Source organism: Mauremys reevesii, linkage group 3 (genome assembly GCF_016161935.1).
Source record: "Mauremys reevesii isolate NIE-2019 linkage group 3, ASM1616193v1, whole genome shotgun sequence".
In the NCBI taxonomy this organism is placed as follows: Eukaryota; Metazoa; Chordata; order Testudines; family Geoemydidae; genus Mauremys; species Mauremys reevesii.
Window position 1 is genome coordinate 60742585 of NC_052625.1, and position 23734 is coordinate 60766318.

Genomic DNA, 23734 nt, shown 5'->3' on the forward strand with positions numbered 1-23734 from the left:
GTAATGGGAGCAAGATTTCCTTGTGGCTAGAAGGATCATGGGAGGGAGGCGATTCTCACTGGATTTCTGATCTGCCTGGGAACAAGAACTACAAAGGGAGCATCGAAGCAAGTTTTCCCTGTCATGTGCTTCCCCAGAAAAAAATGAAAAAAAAGCAAACAGAAAGTTACCCCTATTTTTTCTGATTTCATAAGACATTCATGCCAGGTATTGTCTTATCTAAGCTGGTTTGCCCATCTCTTGGTTTTATATTACATGAACCTATAAAGACACATCCAAGGCTGGGACAGTCTATGTCATGAACAAAAGAACTTCAATCCCAGACAGCCCAGTTTAAGCGCTGAAGAAGTATACCAGTTAAGGAAATCCCTTACGCAGAGAGGTGCGGGCAGAACAGCCTTCAGTACACAAGAGTGCACCCACAGAGGGGTTGTCCCTTCCATTCTTGTGTTGAGACTGACCCTTGAAAAGCTGCAGAGGGCTGCTAGACAATTTCTTCTGCTGCGCTCTTGCTGCTTGGCTGATAGTTTCTTGTCATTGGCCAGAGAGACTGAGCATTTTAAGAGAAACAGACTCACATAGCGTGGTTGCTATGATAAATGATTCCCTCGGCTCCATAAAAATATTTATGGTCCCTAACTAGCAATATAAAAATAAAAAATTCTTTACTTCTTTTTTTAATTGTTATAAGTCTGCCAAGCTCTGTGGTTTTTCTGCTTTGCACAAGTCTTGGCCCACATTGAGAAACTAAACCCAGGAACTACATTTCCCAGGGTCCCCTAGTGATTAGCTAAGAAATGGTGGGAAGTGGTGTAGTTTGAGAAACATGAGATTAGTCAGGATGAGTCATAATGAAGCGTTTGCTCTACTGAGATGGGCTTTTGGTGCATTATATTTATAACCTTCCTGCAGTCACTTCATTTCCGCACTTGCGTGTTTGAAATGCAGCACAGTCTGCTGAATGCCCGGAGGGTTATGAAGATGACAAAGCAAGGGGCTGCACAGGGCAGGAAGTCCATACAGCCTTGTCCTCTGTTGGCTGCCAGCTGTTTCCAAGTCATCAAACTCCATCATGCATCAACATAACTTCAGAGCATGAGTGAGCCATGACTTCACTTTGGGAGGCTCCAGACACATTCAGGACTCTCTAGTTCTCCTAGAAGTCAAGAGAAACCTATGAAAATTGTGCATGTCCAATGAATTTTAGGGCAGGCAACCACTAGATGCATGCAAACTATTCACAACTGAAAGGTGAAACTGCTTGAAATTTGATTTTTTTCACATTTCATTGCAAGCTTGAAAATGTGGTGAAAAATGGATTCCCCCCCCCCTTAATAATGGATCCCTTTACCCATGTAAACAAACCTATTTGGGCTCATTTTGAGGAAAATGTAGCTTCAATTTTTTTTTATTTTTTTTTTGGAAGGGAGGCATGTTTTTGACTGACAACAGCTACTTTGTCCCATTTCATTGCAAAGCAAAATCTAAGACACAAAGAACCACCTGAGACAACAGTGAACATTTCACGGGGAGATGTTGCAATCCTATCTCCCCACGTAGTTCTGTAACAGGGTGGCCACCTCCACAGTGCCCTCTCATGGCCTGGGGTGGCTCTGCAGCAGCCCTGTCTCAGTTTCCCATTTTCAGCCTGCTACAGCAGCTGCCGGAGGGGCTTGCTGTTGTAACTTGCACCTCCAGCTAAAGCCTTAACACAAGTCCTTCCCTTCCTTTGTTTCTTTTTGTCCCAGTCTCAAACTAGTCCATGGCCTCCTTCCCAAAGGGTCGGTCTTCTCTCTAATTCTTCTGCCCACCCTCTCAGCTTGGCTTTCAGCCCTTCCCGAGCTCCTTCCTTTCCATCTTTCCTCTCAGCCCCTCCTGGGCTTCTCTGAGTTGCTGCCTGCTCCTTCCTGAAGAGCTACCCCCAATGCCTGCCTATCTGGGGTCTTTCACAGGCCTCTGCCTGCCTTGTCCTTTCTTCTGGCCCTCACAACCTTTCTGCAGCCATCTGCTACCATCACTTCCCCTTTCTCCCCAGGCCACTCGGCTAGGTCAGGTTGAGTTTTATCTCAGCTCAGCTCATGACTTCAAGACCCATCTCCCTTTAAAAAGGTCAGTCCCCAGTGGCAGGATCCCCTCACTCTAGGACTCATTTGGGGATCACTCTTTTGGCTATCACATTCATACTGGTTTAAGGAGCTGTCTACTGAAGAATGTCTCAGCACCTTGTGTGTCACTTTCTGTAGGAAGGAAGAATCGACGCTGATTTCGGTAGTAGCTCATGAAGAATGTTCCCACGGAACAGAGCTCTCCAAGAAATTACAGTGTCCCCATCGAAGCAGGACACTCAAGGGTTCTACCCTGAGAATATTTGTGCAAAACCAGTGTTTTTCCATCAATATTAATAACCTGCAATGAAGTGTATTTTTGCGATTTTCCCCCAGCAACTACAACTTTTCACAAGGAAATCCCACGGTGTTGTCACAAACCCACCACAAGTGGAAATTTGTCATTTTCACAGCAGCAACGGTTTCATGTTTTTGTGGAAAAATTCAACCTCAGGGGAACAATTCTTTTGGCTGATATGTGATTTTTTTTCACTCTATGTGAAAAGTTATTTGCACGACTCTTCACACAAGAGAGGTTGTGGTATATGCAGAATAAAAGCCTTCCTGATGGGGCAATCACAGCACAGCTTCCACTGGGCTTGGCTGCTAGAGAGAGACTCCCTTTCAGCTCATTTGGTAGAGCTGATAGTATCTGGCCAGCAGGTAACAGGACCAGAAGTAGACAAGTAAACCAGTTACTCTGGTAGCTTCAAATGAATATACTCATACTTATTATGAAGATTAAGAGACAGAGTTCAAATCCACATCTGGAGTCAAACTTTCAGGGTGTTTAGATCTGGTTCATATTTTGAACTAATAGCAAATATCCAGTCCCAGCATGCCCTAGGCCTTGTATAAACCCCAGGATGGAATGATCTGGTGGGGGAAGCAACCCCCATTTTCAGTCTAGGAGCAAAGGAGGAAATCTTCCCGGGAGTTCACAATGGCCACACTGCAGTGCTTAGTGTCTTTTCCCTATCCCTTTTAAAACCAGTAGCTTCCATCAAACAGTATTGTAGTACTGGAATGGAGCTGTGGCATGGAAGGCATTAACTAGAGCTCAGTCTATGGTATCAAAGTCTCTTTGACACCAGTCATCAATTCAGAACAAAGCTAATAGAGGTTGTGGGTCTCAGGGTGAATTAATGAGTCATTGTTCGTGAGCTGGTGCAGTTTCCTCAAAGCACAAACATCTTTCAGCTGAGTGCTGGGTGAGTTCCCTTTCCCGGAGTGCCCATGAAAATTGTGGGATGTGATTAATTATTGCCAAATACTTAGGCAACAAGAGTTAGAAAACAGCTCAGCATTCTCATAATGCACAATAGATGGGCACCTTCCTTTCCAAGCCAATGTTAATGCTGGTGAATGGGGCAGGATCAGCTGCCCTGGATATCACCCTCTCTGTGGAGCCACAGAAGTGGTACAACACAGACCATACAAGTTTCCGGCACATGAACACACAGTGCCCTAGCCAACGTGGGCCTCTCAGGGCCCACAATAAGGGCATACGGAGATTTTACTCCGCACAGCCAATTCAGCACTTGGTCTCTGTGCTGAGCCCAGCAGCCTTTAAAAATAAGGGAACAAAAACAACCTTTGTGGCAAATTTACATTTCTCAAGACATTTGCAGAGGGCCTGCGATTTCCCCCTACCCTCTCCATTTCCATTCACTCCACCACCCACAAAGGTGCTGACTGCTCCTTCTGGAGCCTGTCAACTCTCCTCCCTGTTTTGTCCAGAGGGGATGGGCTGCTACCAATAGAATTAGGAGCCCCAAACCTTGACCCTCATTCACTTCAAAACATGCTATGGTCCAAGAGATCACCCTTCATCAGCTCTTGGGGGAGGAAGGCAGGGCCACCTGGGGGGCGGCAAGTGGGGCAATTTGCCCCAGGCCCCGGGCCCCACGGGAGTTTTCAGGGGCTCCCATGAGAGTTTTCGGTGGGCCTTCGGCAGCAGGTCCTTCAGTGCTGCCGAACACACCCGGATGAAGTGAAGGACCTGCTGCCAAAGACCCTGAGCTTCTTCCGCTCTCAGTCTTTCGATCTTCGGTGGCAATTCAGCGGCAAGGGCTCCTTCCACTCCGGGTCTTCGGCAGCAGTTCGGCAGCGGGTCCTTCACTCACTCCGCGACCTGCTGCCGAAGTGCCCCGAAGACCCAGAGCGGAAGGACCTCTGCGCCGAAGACCCCAGGCCCCCTGAATCCTCTGGGTGGCCCCGGAGGAAGGAAGGTCTTGCAGTTAAGGTGCAGGCTTGGAATCAGGAGATCTGGATTTTATCCTTGTTTCTGCCACAGATGCCACATGTAACCTTGTGCAAAGCACTTAAACTTTTCTTGTCTTTTGCCTGTCTTGTTTATTTAGATCATAAGGGTAGGGCCTGTCTCCATGTGTATGTACAGTAGCTAGCATAACGGGTCCTGGATCTTGACTGGGGAAATCAAGGTGCTACTGTGATACAAATAAACAAACCATTTCTATGCCCCAGCGTCCCCATTTGTAAAATAGAGATACCACCTCCTACAAGGTGGATTGATTGTGAGGCTTAATAAATTAGTATTTGTGGGGTGCTTAGAGACTACAGGAATGAGCACCATAGAAATGCCAACAAATAAGTAAAACTAAAGATGATCCCCATTAAACCAGCCTTGCTCTGGCTTGACTCTGGGTTCTGAGGGTAGGATTAAAACCCATAAGTCACTCTCCACAGCAATGAGCAGAGAGGAAGTGCCCAGTAGTGGCTTGGGGAACCCACCAGCTCTGAGGGAGATAGCTCAAACATGTTCCTCTCCCTTGTAGTGAGGAACATCAACTTATGGGGGGGGCACATTTTGTCACAGCAAACAACCACCCCAGCTACCCTCCAACTGACAGCACCACAATCTCTGGGATCCACAGAGAGCTCACAAAGTCAAAACACGAACACTGACAAATGCTCCCATAGGAACATCCTGCCCCCTACACTTCCCCAAACTATTCCACATTCCCCAAAATAGCATCTTTTACCCACCTCACCGCCCAGCCCTTCAATTTTATTAGCACAGCTGCCTCCACTCCTAACCAGAGGGCAGGATAAGCCTGTGGTTACTGTGCACTAAACAGAAACACCTGTGCCTCTCGCTTTTTAAAAATATACGTATTGTTGTTATTTCTTTTCTTCAGGGCACTAAGTCCCATGTTCTAAAAAGGAAAATAAATCCCCACTCTTACATTCTCTCCCACACCCCCACGTGGCCCTGACAGACAAGCACAGACGGTGCAGCAAATATTTCACTTCGTTTTATTTTAAAGAAAAGGAGAGAGTGAATTCTTGTGGCATTCCAGAGGTCCCCAGACACTCATTCCGAATGCCTGAGTTGGGCCCCGGGTGAGTTTCAGTCTAAAAAAGAACGTGGGTTTCTAGGCAGCTGTCCAAATTCAACACAGACACTTTTTTTATCTGTGGAAAAAAAACACCCAAAAGAGAAGGGAAGAAAAAAAATCCAGCAAGACGGGGAGAAGCAGAGGGGTGGGAGTGGCTGCAGGGGTGGCAGAAAAGGAGCGAGCTGTGCAACAGTCAATTTGAATTCTTTTCCGCTTCTCACTGCCCCGTCTCTTAGGAATTCTCCTACCAAGAGGGAGAGTAAAGGCAATAACCTGCAAGTCTAACTGTGAGAGGGGCAGAGGAGGGTTCACGTACAGCTATGGCGACATAAGTGATGTCAGTGACGAGCTGCTGTCCCCTCTGAGAGGCTGGCCCCTGTCAGAGTAACGTAGGCTAATTTAGAAGTGAACTCCACAACATCTGCCCTATGCTCTGCCCACAACATGCTAGCTGGTCACACAATAGGGATGCTCTTGTTCCCTGATAGGCATCTGTAGGGAGGGGCTAGCTCTAGGCGTTAGCCAAGGGGACACCTGGTTCTGGTTTATGACAAGATCCACTGTGGCTGCTCTCCTAGTTATAGATACACCTGGATCTGATGCAGGAAAGTCTAGGCTGTGCCTTGGTCATGATAATGCAGTCCATTGGGATGAGGTTCATTGCGGAAGCCCTAGACTAGGGCCTGCTGGGAATATACATGGTTCAGACCCACAGGGTTCCAGTGTATCCGTGCAACTTTCCAGAAGAAAATACAGTGCCCTCTTTTAGGACAGCAACCTTGGTCTGAAGAGAGACACGAAGGCATCAACTTCTCGCATCCTGAATGGCTCCCCACTGGCACCAGCCAACCTGCGGTAATTCCTGACTAGGGCAGATGGGGTGTTGAGGGTGCTGCGGTGTCTTACCTCGCTCAGTTTGGCCCAGTTGAAGGATTTCAGTGGGTGGGAAGGCTGTGGGATAGATTTCTTCCTCAGGCTGGTCCCGCTGCTGCTGCAGGTGGTTATAGGAGGGGGCATCATCCCCATGCTGAAAAAAGGAGGGGCTCCAGGTGGGGGAGGTGGCCCTCCCGGTGGAGGTGGTGGAGCAGGTGGAGGGGGACAGCTGGAGAATGGGAGTGGGGGTGGCAGCGGGGGCAAGCACTCCATCATCAGAGAGGAGGGCAAAGCTAATGGGCCACCAGGAGGGGGTGGAGGAGGGTGTGTGAAGGAAATGCCACCACCTTGCTGGAAAACAAAAGAAGAAGCAAAAGATGTTTAAAATGTACAGTAACTCCATGTTGCCAACTGATGTGATTCTCTCTCATAAAATTTGGTGTTTTTCTTAAAGCCCCAGATTGCAGAGTTTTGTGATAAGGGAGAATCTCAGCTTTCATTTGAAAGTCAAAAAGTAAGTTTCTAGCCCTTGTGGCAATAGAAACGAGCTTGAAAATATGACCCTTAAAATGCTCAAAACACAGAGTCAGTAAAAGAAGGCAAAATGTATTTTTCTTCTGATCCCATGAATTTTGGGGGGCTGACGCATGATTTTTGAAATACTGAATATGTGCCAACTAACCTCACTAGCACAAAGACGGGAGGGAAACCCCTATCCATAGTCACTAGCTTCTAAGGGCTGCATTTGGGCTCCCAGAGGCTGAGGCATGCTGGGAGTGAGGAAGGTGCTGAACCAGGCAGGACATAGCTGCTGGAAAGGTTAGGCCTGCAGAGAAGCAGTTGCAGTCCCTCCAGAAGCACCACAAGGAGCATTTGTCACCTCCATTTCCTATACCTGTATAACTGGTGATGTTTCCATTCCTCCAGCCATCTCTGGGGGTGAGGGGCAAACACGCTCCATTTGGGGGTTTCAACACAAATTATGGACATCTGCCGCATTGTGGGAAGGGACATGCACCCCTCAGCTTTTTGTGTATGGTTAAATGAAGAGGGTGACTACAATGAAAGAAGGGGACAGACTATCTATAGACATGTGGGCATTGACCCCTGTTTATTTTACCAGGGCGCATACCCTGGACCCTAATGCAGGTCTATGCAGCCTTTATGCTGCAATCAGAGGTGAGATTGCAACATGGGCTGGCATATCTGTGCTAGCTTTAATTAAGCGAGAACAGCTACAAATAGCTGTGGAGATGCAGCAGCCTGGGCAGCAGCACAGGCTAGCAATGCAATTACACACCTATGAGTCTCAGTGTGCTTGTGCAACCTATGCTGAAGCCCATGCTGCCATGTCTTCGTTGCTATTTTTAGCCATGCTAGCATGGGTAAAGCTAGTGCAGGTGTGTCTTATCCATGCTGCAATCAGACTTCCGATTGCAGCACAGACCTATCCTAAAGCCTCCAGCTTTGCAGCTATATACTCAGACTCCCTTGGTATGGGGGGCAGACACACAATTCATCGTTATTGTGCCTTTGCTCATTATTCATTTGCTTCTGTGGGATGAGAAGGAAAGTCTCAACCTCATACCGAGAACTCATTGAATTGAGCTACCAGGTCTGTCATTTGGTCCCGGGTCTGGCGCAGTTCCAAGGATTCTTTCTGCAGCTTGTCCTTCATCTTGTTCAATGTCTTCATCATTTCATCTTTCTCTTGGGTCTTTATCTCACATTCTCTTTCCTTCTTTTCCAGTCTGCTCATCAGCTCTGCGTGTTCTACAGAGAGAATGAGGAAGCATGACTGATTAAACAAAACCCATGAAAGCTCTCTAAGGAGATGTAAAATAGATTGAGATAAATAATGCAAACTGGTGGTGGTGGGGAGTTATAACCAGGAGCAATGGGATGAAACTGGACCAAGGAATATGTAGACTGATTTTCAGCATATATTACTTGACAGATGCTTCTTCAGCTGTCGAATAATCACCTATGAAGCCCCATCACTTGAGCCATTTAAACTAGACTAGAGAAGGCATTGGGAAATATACTACTGGAACCAAACAAGCATTGTCCCATGGGGATATGGACTGGAGGATCAAAAAGGTCATCTCCATCTCTACTGTCTATCATTGTGTGGTTAAATCAGGACATCTCCCTCAGTTCTTCAAACAGAGATCACGTACCTTTTCTGAATTTCTCCGCCTGATCTCTCCACTGTTTCACTTCATTCTCATTCACCAGCCTGAAAGAGGAAACCAGATTATTTATGGTCTATTCTGAGCCATCCAGCCCTGTGGGCAACTAGCCACAATGAAAGACGACTGGAAAAGACAACTTGCTGAATTGTATTATTTCCATACTGGGTCAGATCAGTGGTTTATCTAGTTTAGTATCCTGCTCCCCACAGTAACCAATACCTGATAATTGGCACTTAATGTGCCTGCATATTGTTTAATGCTATACATGGGGTAGTGGGGATCCTTCCTGATCCCTTTTGTGGTACGTGGATATCCTGGCAGTATGACATCTATTTACTTTTATCACAGCCCTCATGGCTAAAATTATTACTACTGCTGGTCACAAATTATCCTGATCCTTTTTTAAGTGGTAGGTGGCCTTATTGCACTTTTGCAGTTGTGTTTTTGTTTCTTGGAGAGAGGCTGACTATATTTTAGATAATGTATCAATTGCCAGACAATGTCAATACCTCAGACTGCCATGGCCATTTCTCACTAGTGAAAGAAAATACTCAGGAGAAGGAGTGATTAGATAGGCAACAGAAGGAGCAACTATGAAAAAAGACCAGGTGCAAGGTCAACGATGAGGTCCCATGTTGGGATGGAGAGAAGGAAGTCAACTGTCAAGTGTATTTTTCAAAACAGCTAATGAGAACTTAGCTCTGGCTCACAGAAGGCACTGTATAATTTTTAATATAATAGAATTTAGTTCTATATAGGAGTTTATATTCAAAGTATTGCAAAGCACTTTCCAGTGTCTAGACCAGAGGTTTTTCCACCTACAGCTCATGGGCCATGAATGGCCCCCAGAGGTCACTGCCAATCAAACGGTTTGGCATTGGAAGGTACAGTGCAGCACAAGGAGTGGGTGAACGGGAGGAGTTGAGTGGAAGAATGGCTCATGTGATCACCTCTCACATGAAGCAGCTCACAGAATGAAATAACTGGAGAATCATTGGCCAAAACCAATGTGGGTGAGGGAGGGAGCAGATATTTTATGAAGAGGTAAAAATTATTTATGCTGTTTGGCTGCTGATTTATTTTATGTTATTTGAAATCTTCCTGAATTAACCCAAAGCCATGGACAAAGAAGATCTAAGTAGAGCTGGTCAAGTTTCAGAAAACGTCAGTGAAACTTTCATCAACACTTTGAAAAAAAACAAAACGCAATTTTGTTAACATTTCATGACTTTTCTTCCTTGATTTTCCACCAGCTCTATAGCTAACAGAACTCAAAGAGTACAGGAAAGTAAAACAGACCCTGGAAAATAAGGAACAGATTAAGCTATAGTTTGGAAAGCAATTAACTAGAAAATTTATAACAGATTACAATAAAATGTAACCTAGATGCAAGCTCCTCAGTGCAGGGACCTGGTATTTTGTTTAAGTGCCATTTACAACTAAAGTGCTGGATAACACAATTAAGTAAGAATAATTAACACAATTTACATCTTAATGATGTTCTTGACATTGAAGTTGTCCAGTGGAGCTATATCTGGATCATCCCCTTTCTCATCCTGAAGAACGATTTGTTGTAGTATCCTGTCTAACAGCTGCCACTGCTGGAAATGTCCCCCATTCCGCTTATCTGCAGGGAGAAACACCAATGTACAAGGGTTACTATTAACATCTGAAGATGCTTGGAATCCCTGTATTCCCCAGACAACAGGCCAATGTTCCTTGCTTTCTTTCTACCCATCTTAACAAAACGGGGGGAAGAGGGAGTTTGTCTCATTGCAGGTAAATTACAGAACATCGGTCCTGGTTCCGCATGGTCTTGCGCCTTGTATTGTCATTTACACTTGAGCAACAAGAGTGTAAAATCCTATTAAATCAGACTAGTAGGAAAAGTACATTCAAATTCTATGATTTCTACTGCAGATCAGGTAAGTGTGTGCAGAAATGCACCTACAGAGCTGTCTCCATAGGTCAGAGTTGTGACTTTGCTACTTGCTGGGGGCTGATTTTTATTTTTTTACTTGGGGGGGGGGGGGCGGAGTATCTAGATACCACAGTGACCAGGCATTTTACAAATATTTATATTCACAATTGGCATGCTCAGCTATCTGTAATTCAATTCAATACAACTTTGTGGACATAAACTATAAAAATGTTACCAATGTGTTTATTAAAAAAAACAACAACAAAAACCTGATCCCTCTGGTATGCGTTGAAGAAGCCAGGATCCATCTTGGATAGAAATACACACAGTGTACACACAACAGCAGGTAATGAACTGCAGGATTGGCCCAATGGATTTCAAAGTCTGGCCCTTTAAAAGCTGTTTTTATTAAATACTTCAAAACTGCTGAACTGTGCCTCTAACCCAACAACATTCCTATCAAGTTTATCCCTCCTCTGGTAGCACATTCTGGGCTCACCCTGAGCCCCAAAGCGTATGTGCTGTTTTGTACCACATTAAAGAATTGACTCTGTCATACAACTGCTAGGTGGGTGACTGTACTTTTAAATCCAGCAGGCGCCCAATAATGCTCTGCATGTAGCCTCTTGGAAAGACATCAGGAGGGTTACCCCCACCTTCCTTGCTAAGCTTCTCAGTCTCACTGCTCAAGCCTGGATGAAATTTACTAAAACCACTCCCCAGGACTCTTTCCTAAAAGGACTGGGTTAAACAGTTGTATAATGATCTTGGTAAAGGGTCTTTCCTGGCCACTACCGTTTGAAAGCATCAATCAGTAATTACCAATTGATTATTTAATCAAATAACTTTAAGAACCCATTCATATAATACCCTCCAAAAAGAAAATGCTGATTTAGTTTTCTGTTAGGGTCTGAGAGCCTGATGCATTGCCATGAGACAGCAGCCCAAAGACATGCTTATTGCAGAATTTCCCATCAATGGGCAACAAAGGTTTTATTTGTTTGGTTTTTTTTAATTCCTTATTGCATTGTGATAAAATTCAAAATGACACCCATTCCTGGGAGTTCCCAGACCCAGAGCACAAGAGTTCTGTCTCTCTCCTTTGAAACTTTTAATTTAAACCCCCCAAAAGCTTGGTTTGTCACAGGTTGGGAGGCCCCCAGCTTCTTAATTTTGTTTGCAAGTGGAGAGAGTCAAGATGCCACTTGTTAGCTTGCAACCTTCCAAAATCCGCTGGTTGGGGTCAGTGTCAAATCCTAGCTCCTTCACCCACAATGTCTGAACAAGCCTCTGCTGTATCAGAAAGAAAGTGCATTCCCTCCTGTGATCCATTGTCCCTTCCTTATATCAAGGCTCCCCACACCCCTCTGCCCCAGGAAGCAGGGATGTACTCACAAGGCATCTGCAAGCAATGCTGAAGGACTGATAGCAAATAGGGATAGGCGTCCGTGTGCTTCAATCTCTTCTTGATCATCTCGAACATCTGAGAGGCGCTTTTTGTATCAATGTGAATCTGGAGTAGGCAGAGAAATAACGTGAGAGAGAGGAAGAGAAACATACACAGAGTGGAAGATGGATCCAGGAGTGAAAAAACTCTTTAACAAGAGAGATGAGCAGACCGCAAAAAGCAGGAATCCCTTTGCAATGACCCAGCAGAGGGGCTTCAGGGAGAAGGGAGCTGGCAGACAGGTGGAGCTTTGGGATCAGCACTGCCATACTGGGTTGCAGTGGCCGTAAGGAACAGTTCCCAAAAGGGTTGGGAGGCTGGAAAGGTGGGACGACATGCCTCTGACCTTGCTCCACCAACTCTTCCCCTCCCTACAATGTATGTGCCCCTCCCCCCACCCAATGCCTCCCTGTCTCCACAACCTTCCAGGTGACGACCTTCAGAAATGTACCCTGGGTTTCGTTATTGGAAAACTCGGAGATGGGTCTGAGCCACGCCCAGAGCTGAACTCTCTCAAAGCGAGGGCATATTTGGATCCAGAATTTTGGTTCAGGCCCATGACTATTGAGAATGAGTTCCCGCCAGCCCTGCCCTCTTTTGTCCCTGAAAACTCTGCACAATGCAGAGAGGAAAACACCTTTGTCCAAGCCCTTTGGCAGGAGCCAGGGCAGTGTTTAATGTTTTCATTGTTCACGTGTACTGTCCCCATTCTGTACATGAGAGACAGCAAAGAACATTCGTCATCCCTTTAGCAGCCATGGCTGTTCCTTGCTGACTGCTTGGGAAAGTCACAGGCTTTTGCATTCAGCAGCCAAAGCAGCTATTCAGCCTCTGGCAACTCCAGCTCCCACAAAGGCAACTCACCACATCAAACCTCTTGGCAAGTTCCAGATCATCCTCATTTCTCACCATCTCAAAGAAATCTAAGTGCCTAGGAAAGAGGAAAACAAATCCAACCAACTGACATGACAACTCTCACCTGGACCAAGCTGTGGCAGGGAGAGAAGAGGAACTCCATTTCCTGACAGAGGGTTGTGATAATGGCAGGTTTGATGAGGCAACCCCTTCTCCCTCCTCCCCCCACCCCCAAATGATGCGACTGTCCAGACACCTTGTAATATTTACACCGTAATGCTCAGAGGACAGGGCATTTAATGAGACTTAATGACAAGCTGGGAGGTGTGGATTGCCTGGGGTTCAACAAGTTGTTAATCCCTATTTAAGTCCCTATGTCCAGGTGATTGCTGCTTTTAAAGCCTAAAAATGAAAATAAAATAGCATATGACATGCTGTATCTTGACTGACATAATATCACTCACTGCATAAGGGGGAAATCCACTTGCCCTGCTTGCTTGCCAGACTGCTGGAATAATCTCATTCTTCTTACGACATGTAGCATAGAGAATTTCAAGTATTCCATTAAACACAAGACATTTTGTCATAGTGCTTGGGGTCCTCTTAAACTGTGCTAGCCTCCAGGGCTCCATGCTCGCTTTGTCTAACCTTGCTCCATTGTAACTTGTGAGACCCAGCAGCCCCACTGACTTCCTGTTGAACATCCTTGGTTACTGGATAAAGAATTATCACTAGTCTAGTGGGCCAGATTCTCATTTCAAGTACAATGGTGTCAATCCAGAGTAACACTGCTGACTTCAGCCATTTGGCCAGCTTTCAACCAGCATAAGAGCACAATCTGGCCCAGTTGTGCTAATACAATGGGGTATGTGTGTAAAAGGAGAGGCCCAGCAACATACTTCAATATTCTGAGTAAAGACTTGAGCCAGCTTTGCTATCCTTCATTTTGGATTTAACCTGGTATTTATACCAAGTGTCAGGCTGCAGCATGTTATGGTTTGATCCTTGGGAAGAAATCTCACTCACAGTATTCTCAGCCATATTGAGGTTTGAAGGAAACCCCAGTTTTGATGGGACAGCCTGCGTCTTGCAAATTAGATATAAAATGTAAGGGCCTGATCTGGCTGTCTTCCAATCCATGTAATTCCAGCAGAAACTGCTGCCATGCTCCAAGCCACCTGGTACCTCCAGAGAGTGGTTTGAACTAGGGTAACGGGGGAGGGGGAAGAGGGAGTTGCACAGCAGTGGGGGCATTCCCTGTCCATGCACAGGTGGACCACAGGAGACAGTTTGCTCCACAACACACCACCACACTCCATACCTCCAAAGGTTTGTGTTCTGCATTGCTTCACTTTATACTCTGATAAACTTCTACAGGCTCCTCAAGATCCTCAGGGATCTCGGTCAAATCACCTAGTTCTAAAAAGTTTATTTTGGCTTGTAATTTCTGAAGAGTCTAATTTAAGCTGCCTCAGTCAATGAAGCAAAGTACAGAACTTAAATTAAGTCACCAAAGCAGATGTGCCACACTGGAGAGCCTCTTTAATATCTTAACTTTTAAAAATATGACTTAAAGAACCAGAACATTAGCCCGGTGTAATAGATGTTGATTTGATATATTTATTGAACTGTGGTTCTGTCTCTTTCCTATCAGGCTTGTGGGGTGGTGGTGGTTTCTGTTTGTTTTTACTGGTGATCATCTACTTCTTAGCAGCACAATTCTGGAACATTTTGTCCAAACATTTTCATGTGGCCTCCATAATCAATCTGCCAATTCTGAGGATGCTATTCCATTTTTTGGGTGGGGAGGGTGGCTTTTTAGGGAGAGACCCAACAGCAAGCTTGAATGGAAAAACTCAGTTGGAAGCTTTATTTCTGGAACATTTACTACTGCTCCATAATGGAGTATCTATTGTCAAATAGCATGACTCACCTGTCTAATGTTGCATTTTCATGTCCTCTTAGCTTGTCAATAACAGGTTGAATTCCCAGCATCAGAAACTCATATCGCAGGTGCAATCGGAATTCCAAATTGTCCTTACAGAAGGGGAGAAAAAACAAACAACAACTCAGACTCCAAAAGATTTTTGACAGATTCACTTAAAGGTAAATTCCTACTTTGAATATCACCTCTCCTGCTTTTAAACGTTCACAGGTAGACTCATGTCCCGTGTTCCCACTCAGAATTTCTCTCAACAATCCTGACCTTCCATGAAAAAAGCAAGTTCAAACTGGGCCTTCGGTCAGTGTGTCATTCTAGGGTGACTGTGTATTCTGCTGTTCCCCCTTCAAAATAAAAGTCCTCATATAACTGCATCAGCTCCATGTATCCTTCTGGGAAGGGAGCCCTCGGAGACCTAACAATGCTCTATAAGTTGCTCAACAGGGGACAGAGGAAAAGCAAAGCAACCGGCATTTTCTCTATGAGCCAAGAGCTTAGGTCTCTTCCAAGTCTGGGTCACAAGCAAAAAGAATTTTGGAGGCTTCATTCAAGTTCCCATCTATGAACCTCACAAAACCACCACGCACACTGGCATATTTGGGAGTCTCTGTTCAGGAGGGGATTCAAGGGGGAGTTGCAAGCAAAGTGTGAAGATGTAAGTTAGGATTGATATGACCAGTCAAGCACCTTTTCCAAGAACTAAACCCACTCAATAACACTGTAAGACTTGCCCCTTGGTCTAATAGCCATTTCCAAAGCAAATAATTCAGTAGCAACAGCTCTATTGTAGATGGAATTTCCAGGGTGGTGACTCACCTCGCCCGCGCCAGCATTCAGAACAGCATTGATAAAGGACATGATGGCTGTTTTGAGATTCACCTCATCCCGGTAGCGCCCCATGCTTCGGTCTAGCTCATTCAGCAATGTCTGAAACACAAGGGGTGAGGTGAGAGAGACTAACAACATTCATTGCTTTCCACTGTACAGCTCCCACATTAGCTCCTTGTGAACGGATGGCGAGCACAGTTAGACTGCCTTTGATGTGTCACATCTCTGCTTAGAGCGTAAGTGGTTCAGAGGAGGGGCCGCGTCTACCTGTACACATTCATTACAATTTGGGGCACTCCATGAAAAATAATTAATGATAAAATGCCCACTTGAGCCTGATGGAGAATCCCTGCCTAGTGCTTTGGAGGAAAGCAAATCTCCGCCCCCCCTTTCCCATTAAAGTCCCTGACAGTATGAGCTATGTGGCAGAAGTAAGAGGACCTTCCCTAGCCCACATCTTCCAGTCAGTTTAACTCTGCATGTGCAAGACAGAATCTCCATGGTTAAAGCATCTTGGCCCATTGAGATTAGTGGCATCCACGTAATTTTTCATTCTTTTCTTGAATCCTAGCACAGTGGATTCTGCCAGTGCCTCAGGGGACAGAGAATCCCAAACATTAACTACCCTCAGTGGAGAACCACCTCTGGAAGTGTATCATTGCACCAACCCCTTGGAGCGGTTTTAGTTTCCACTTGTTCCTTTGGTTCAGTTTAGTTGACATAAGGCAGATTTTTGCTCAAGTCTTCATAAGCTTCTTTTAATGTATTTGTACACAACAGGAAGAGCCCTTGTGGTCACTCAGCTGCAAACTCTTTAGAGCGTAGAGGTGAGCTGCAGAGCTAAAGTGGAAGTAGAGTTAAACCCAGATTTCCACGCTGATGTCCCCCCACTAAAGAAGCTACAGAAGCATTTGGCACTCAAATATCTTTGAGCTAATCTTTATTAAATCTTCCTGCTTCGCAAGCGGTATCTCAGGGCACATCACTCTCATGGCATCCGGTATTTATGATGTTGTAGAGTGATGCATTCTGGGATATCACCAGTGGGTTTGGAAGCACCAAGAGATGTTATTGTGAGGCAGGGAAGAATTGAAACAAAGAACATAGTTAATGTGTTTTGGTGCCAAATGCTCCCTGCAGCCTCGTTAGGCTAAACTTCATTTGAACTCATGTTGTAGAGTTCCCCTTAAAAACTGATTAGAGTCATAAGTTATTTGTGTCATTCTACATGTATCCTTTCTCACCGATTCCAGGGCAAATGTGCTCAATTTGTAAATCCAAAAATGACTCTTCTGTCAAAGTGGCAAATTCCACATGGAAGAGGATAATTAAATTGTCCAGCTTCTGCCTCTCACATCACCAACACTAAACAAAAGCCCCACAATCAGAATTCAGTTGACAATTCTGCTGCTCATGCACTAGGGAGAATGCAATCCTGCTCCGTCTTCCAAAGGTATTTTGGCTGTACAGGGAGAAGAGGACTAAAACTAATGTAATACACTCAGCGGGTATGGCTAAAATACACACACGGAGCAGAGATGTTGAATAGGGAAGTTCATTTTTTACTTAGTGGCTTTTTGGACCCTGGCTACTGAAAGCTTTTCATTCCTAGCCAAGCCCTCCATGCCTGGGATCAGTTTAATAGGTGTAATCTGGTCACCTCCAGAAAAGTACATCCCTATGGAGATAAGGTGTCACATAATACATGCCTTGTATAATGGTCTAAATCCCTTCTCTTATTTATTATACACCTTTCTGATCCAGCCTAGGACCCACTGCCATCTGTTTCTGTAACTGAACGTAGCATATATACCTCCACGTTACTATATGCTTGAATGTCTAAGCCCCTTCTACAGCCAGCATCTTCTCTACAGCTCAGTGGGCCGAGTAAGTCTGAGCTTTGTCTTCTGTGCCAGCTGCAAGCAACTCTGCTCCAGGCATTTGATCAACAATTACAATGTCTCCCCATTGCTCAAGTGGACACCCAACACCCACCTGTGCTCCCTAGTCACCATAAATGGGCACCAGTCTTCAAACAGACCCAACAAAACCAAAGTTCTTGAGTTGTCCAAAAAGCAGAGGATAAACAGCAGAGAATTTAATTCTGTTACTTCAGATTTTGTGCCAAGATTTTGAGACTGAAATCCAAAGCCATAGGTCGAGGCATCTAGATAGACTTATGTGTAGTGCTGGGGAGGAGCCGGTGGTCGTGGTACATGTAGGTACCAATGACATAGGGAAGGGTAGGAGAGATGTCCTGGAAGCCAAATTTAGGCTGCTAGGGAAGAGACTGAAATCCAGGACCTCTATGGTGGCATTTTCAGAAATGCTCCCAGTTCCACGCGCAGGGCCGAGTAGGCAGGCAGAGCTTCAGAGTCTCAATGCGTGGATGAGACGATGGTGTAGAGAGGAGGGGTTCACGTTCATTAGGAACTGGGGAAACTTCTGGGATGGGAGGAGCCTATACAGGAGAGATGGGCTCCACCTAAACCAAAGTGGAACCAGACTGCTGGCACTAAACATTAAGAAGGTTGTAGAGCAGTTTTTAAACTAGGAGATGGGGGAAAGCCGACTGCTGCAGAGGAGCGTGTGGATCGGACACAGACGTCTCTTAGGGGAGAGTCTGATGATAGAGAATCTCCAGGTTATAGTCAGAAGCAGAGGAATGAGAAGTATAATGTAAGGGCCGGATCAGATGATAAACAGTCACATAAAAAAGAATCTGGCACATCAGAAAAAGGCAGGCTAATAAACAGGGACAAGTTTTTAAAGTGCTTGTACACAAATGCCAGAAGTCTAAATAATAAGATGGGTGAACTAGAGTGCCTTGTGATAAAGGAGGATATAGATATAATAGGCATCACAGAAACCTGGTGGACTGAGAGCAATCAATGGGACACAATCATTCCGGGGTACAAAATATATCGGAAGGACAGAATAGGCCGTGCAGGGGGAGGAGTGGCACTATATGTTAAAGAAAGTGTAGATTCAAATGAAGTAAAAATCTTAAGCGAATCCACAGGTTCCATAGAATCTCTATGGATAGAAATTTCATGCTCTAGTAAAAATATAACAGTAGGGATTTATTATCGACCACCTGACCAGGACAGTAATAGTGATGATGAAATGCTAAGGGAAATTAGAGAGGCTATCAAAATTAAGACCCCAATAATAGTGGGGGATTTCAATTATCCCCATATTGACTGGGAACATTTCACTTCAGGACGAAATGCAGAGATAAAATTTCTCGATACTTTAAATGACTGCTTCATGGAGCAGCTGGTACGGGAACCCACAAGGGAAGAGGCGACTCTAGATTTAATCCTGAGTGGAGCGCAGGAGCTGGTCCAAGAGGTAACTATAGCAGGACCGCTTGGAAATAGTGACCATAATACAATAGCATTCAACATCCCTGTGGTGGGAAGAACATCTCAACTGCCCAACACTGTGGCCTTTAATTTCAAAAGGGGAACTATACAAAAATGAGGGGTTAGTTAGACAAAAGTTAAAAGGTACAGTGACTAAAGTGAAATCCTGCAAGTTGTGTGGGCCCTTTTAAAGACACCATAATAGAGGCCCAACTTCAATGTATACCCCAAATTAAGAAAAACAGTAAAAGAACTAAAAAAGAGCCACCGTGGCTTAACAACCATGTAAAAGAAGCAGTGAGAGATAAAAAGACTTCCTTTAAAAAGTGGAAGTCAAATCCCAGTGAGGCAAATAGAAAGGAGCACAAACACTGCCAACTTAAATGCAAGAGTGTAATAAGAAAAGCCAAAGAGGAGTTTGAAGAACGGCTAGCCAAAAACTCCAAAGGTAATAACAAAATGTTTTTTAAGTACATCAGAAGCAGGAAGCCTGCTAAACAACCATTGGGGCCCCTTGACGATGAAAATACAAAAGGAGCGCTTAAAGATGATAAAGTCATTGCGAAGAAACTAAATGGATTCTTTGCTTCAGTCTTCACGGCTGAGGATGTTAGGGAGATTCCCAAACCTGAGCTGGCTTTTGTAGGTGACAAATCTGAGGAACTGTCACAGATTGAAGTGTCACTAGAGGAGGTTTTGGAATTAATTGATAAACTCAACATTAACAAGTCACCGGGACCAGATGGCATTCACCCAAGAGTTCTGAAAGAACTCAAATGTGAAGTTGCGGAACTATTAACCAAGGTTTGTAACCTGTCCTTTAAATCGGCTTCGGTACCCAATGACTGGAAGTTAGCTAATGTAACGCCAATATTTAAAAAGGGCTCTAGGGGTGATCCTGGCAATTACAGACCGGTAAGTCTAACGTCGGTACCGGGCAAATTAGTTGAAACAATAGTAAAGAATAAAATTGTCAGACACATAGAAAAACAAACTCTTGAGCAATAGTCAACATGGTTTCTGTAAAGGGAAATCGTGTCTTACTAATCTATTAGAGTTCTTTGAAGGGGTCAACAAACATGTGGACAAGGGGATCCGTGGACATAGTGTACTTAGATTCCCAGAAAGCCTTTGACAAGGTCCCTCACCAAAGGCTCTTACGTAAATTAAGCTGTCATGGGATAAAAGGAATGGTCCTTTCATGGATTGAGAACTGGTTAAAGGACAGGGAACAAAGGGTAGGAATTAATGGTAAATTCTCAGAATGGAGAGGGGTAACTAGTGGTGTTCCCCAAGGGTCAGTCCTGGGACCAATCCTATTCAATTTATTCATAAATGATCTGGAGCAAGGGGTAAACAGTGAGGTGGCCAAGTTTGCAGATGATACTAAACTACTCAAGATAGTTAAGACCAAAGCAGATTGTGAAGAACTTCAAAAAGATCTCACAAAACTAAGTGATTGGGCAACAAAATGGCAAATGAAATTTAATGTGGATAAATGTAAAGTAATGCACATTGGAAAAAATAACCCCAACTATACATACAACATGATGGGGGCTAATTTAGCTACAACGAGTCAGGACAAAGATCTTGGAGTTATCGTGGATAGTTCTCTGAAGATGTCCACGCAGTGTGCAGAGGCGGTCAAAAAAGCAAACAGGATGTTAGGAATAATTAAAAAGGGGATAGAGAACAAGACTGAGAATATATTATTGCCCTTATATAAATCCATGGTACGCCCACATCTCGAATACTGTGTACAGATGTGGTCTCCTCACCTCAAAAAAGATATTCTAGCACTAGAAAAGGTTCAGAAAAGAGCAACTAAAATGATTAGGGGTTTAGAGAGGGTCCCATATGAGGAAAGATTAAAGAAGCTAGGACTCTTCAGTTTGGAAAAGAGGAGACTAAGGGGGGACATGATAGAGGTATATAAAATCATGAGTGATGTTGAGAAAGTGGATAAGGAAAAGTTATTTACTTATTCCCATAACACAAGAACTAGGGGTCACCAAATGAAATTAATAGGCAGCAGGTTTAAAACAAATAAAAGGAAGTTCTTCTTCACGCAGCGCACAGTCAACTTGTGGAACTCCTTACCTGAGGAGGTTGTGAAGGCTAGGACTATAACAATGTTTAAAAGGGGACTGGATAAATTAATGGTGGCTAAGTCCATAAATGGCTATTAGCCAGGATGGGTAAGAATGGTGTCCCTAGCCTCTGTTCGTCAGAGGATGGAGATGGATGGCAGGAGAGAGATCACTTGATCATTGCCTGTTAGGTTCACTCCCTCAGGGGCACCTGGCATTGGCCACTGTCGGTAGACAGATACTGGGCTAGATGGACCTTTGGTCTGACCCGGTACGGCCTTTCTTATGTTCTTATGTCTCTGGAATGACGTGGGCAGGATTTCCCCAACCATTAAAACAGCAGCTCCAAAAGTAAGTTTTTTGTTTTGTTTTCCCCCAAACTTTGCACAAACCTGACCTCAGTCAGAATTCCCTTTGTTCAAAGTCAAGAAACATCAATTATTTGGAGACATCACTGAGCTGGAGCAGATATATGCTCATCCATGTCTACAATTATATTGTTGTGGTTTGGTAAGGACATGTGTGTGAGACAGACTAAATGTTAAGATTTATAAAGTATCATTCCAGACCCACTAGCCATCCAGCTCAAAGGACATCTGCTAAAGTTCTCTGTCCCTTTCCTGCAACGGAGCTGGGAATAGGATGTGAAAAGCAGTCAGGGAAGGGCAGGGCAGAACAGACTGAAGGGTAACAGCAACAAAAATGCTCATTGAGTGAGGTGAGCAACATTGCATCCTCTGCCATCAATATGATCTAGAAGGGAGCACTGTAAGGTCATGAAGTCCTTAAAGGGTCATAGTCTCTATCCCACATGGTGTGGCAGTTCTCCAATATCCCTACCCCTACTCAAGTCTTGACCTGAACATTTCCTGTGAAGATTTCACCACACCTCTGTGTACTAATTGATTTTATGGTTATAAAAGTTTCTTACTATTTAAGCAAAAACTTTTCTTGCTTAATTTTATTATTCCTCATCGCTGACATCCAATAAGGTTCCTTTAGTGAGCAGCAAACCTCAAAGCAGTTTGGATGAGCTCTGAGGGGTGGAAGCAAATCAAATGGGAATAAAGGATTCTACTTCGTTTTAGATGTACTTCTCTTTGCTCCCTTTACTGTGTAATCTCAAATTGCTCAAATTTCCTTCTATGGGCACTGTTCCATACTGCTAGTATTTAATACAAGCCAGGCGATGGGGCTCTGGAAGGAATGCCTGTTGAAAAGGCTTAGTTTAGGAAGAAGACTGAGCTGCCTATATTCCTTAACCTCAGTGTTTCTAGTGATACTAAACATGAAAACCAGACACTGCTTCTACTCTTGTGATTTTAGACAGTGACTGGACAACAGCTCTCATCACCCAAGGAGACACTTGTTAACACTACATCTCCCATGTGCCACAGTAACTCTAAGGGCTTCTCTGCATTGTGAGCTACTGCTCGGCCAGCCGTGATGCAAACCTACAGAGCACTAGATTGCTGAGTAGTAACATCCTATATTGACTCCGCTACCACACAGTGGAAGTCCTGGAGTGTGGCTTAGTGTATTATGGCTTGATAGCGTAAGGCCAGGTGGCCTGGAATCACCAACAGTTGCTTTAATGAAGAGAGAAGCACTGGCCTATATCTGACAATGGGATTCACTCAGAACTGAAAGCAGGGTGACTTAGCATTTTGTCAGGTCTGTCAGATGTAAAGCTAGACAAGAAGGACATTAGTGTGTCCTAAAATATCTTCGCAGGACAGAGAGGCATCACCACTTTGCAAAATGGTAAGACTGAATCAAAGCACGAGTGTGTTGTTAAGATGCACAAATGTTACAATGCCCAGACACAATGAGTTTGTCCCACTGGAAAAACCTTGGAAGATGGCAACCATCATTATTATTAGTGCCAGCAATGCACTGGGTACATCATGGAAGAGTTATAAAACAATAATAGGGTCCTTGCCTCAAAGACAATCAAATATAAATAAGGCAATATATAAATGAGTACTTTCCGTATGCAGAACACTTATGACTCACAGATCTCAAAGCACTTTACAAAGGTAAGTCAGTGCCATTATTTCTATCTTATAGAGGGGGAAACTGAGGCATTGAGTGGTTAAGTGACTCACCGATGGTCACACACAGAAATAGCATCCACTAGTGGGACTGAATGCAGGAGAAAGGAAAAAAAATGCAGTGAAGTTTAAAATTTGTCTTGTTCATTCATGATTCCCGCCCCCCCCAGAGTGTTTGTTGCTTTGTTTTCCATATTATCTTTCTTCTTTTATGGAACAAGTTTATGGGGTGGTGGAAGAAGTATGTTCTAAAGAGGAACTGAATGGAGCGGAGGCACGTTCAGCCTGGAACAGGGAGGAGACAAAACATTTGCCACCATACACTATGGTCAAAGGTGCAAGGAGGAGCAAACTTTAAGAAAATAGATAGGGGTTCCACAGCCCAAACCTGAGTGTTAAATAGATTCATTTATATTTATTACTATTAGTATGACCTCTGTGTCCTCGGGTGTGCACTGCATTTATTCATGCCTGCTCTACGCAGATAAATCAGTTGGTTCTCATATATAGCATTGGTGGTGCTCTGCCCATGCCAGTGACCCAGATGAAGCTCATAAAGCCATACTGGGTCAGACCAGTGATTCACTTAGCCCAGTATCCTGTCTTCCGAGAGTGGCCAATGCCAGATGCTTCCAAGGGAATGAACAGAACAGGTAATCATCAAGGGCTAGTCTACACTTACCTGCCGAGTCGA

General features: G+C 44.5%; 1 protein-coding gene across 7 annotated transcripts in view; it reads right to left on the minus strand.

Moving 5' to 3' along the window:
* DAAM2 (dishevelled associated activator of morphogenesis 2) overlaps positions 1-23734 on the minus strand; it is a 258023-nt gene that overhangs the window by 47944 nt on the left and 186345 nt on the right. For 6 of the 7 annotated variants that reach the window (XM_039529310.1, XM_039529309.1, XM_039529311.1 and 3 more), the window contains 8 exons: positions 15517-15627; positions 14692-14795; positions 12768-12834; positions 11852-11969; positions 10024-10162; positions 8521-8579; positions 7929-8113; positions 6374-6691 (listed from right to left, as the gene is read on the minus strand). In XM_039529310.1, the coding sequence (XP_039385244.1) occupies positions 6374-6691; positions 7929-8113; positions 8521-8579; positions 10024-10162; positions 11852-11969; positions 12768-12834; positions 14692-14795; positions 15517-15627 (1101 nt within the window). The remainder of the gene's footprint in view (positions 1-6373; positions 6692-7928; positions 8114-8520; positions 8580-10023; positions 10163-11851; positions 11970-12767; positions 12835-14691; positions 14796-15516; positions 15628-23734) is intronic. The other variant, XM_039529312.1, reaches the window with a different exon arrangement.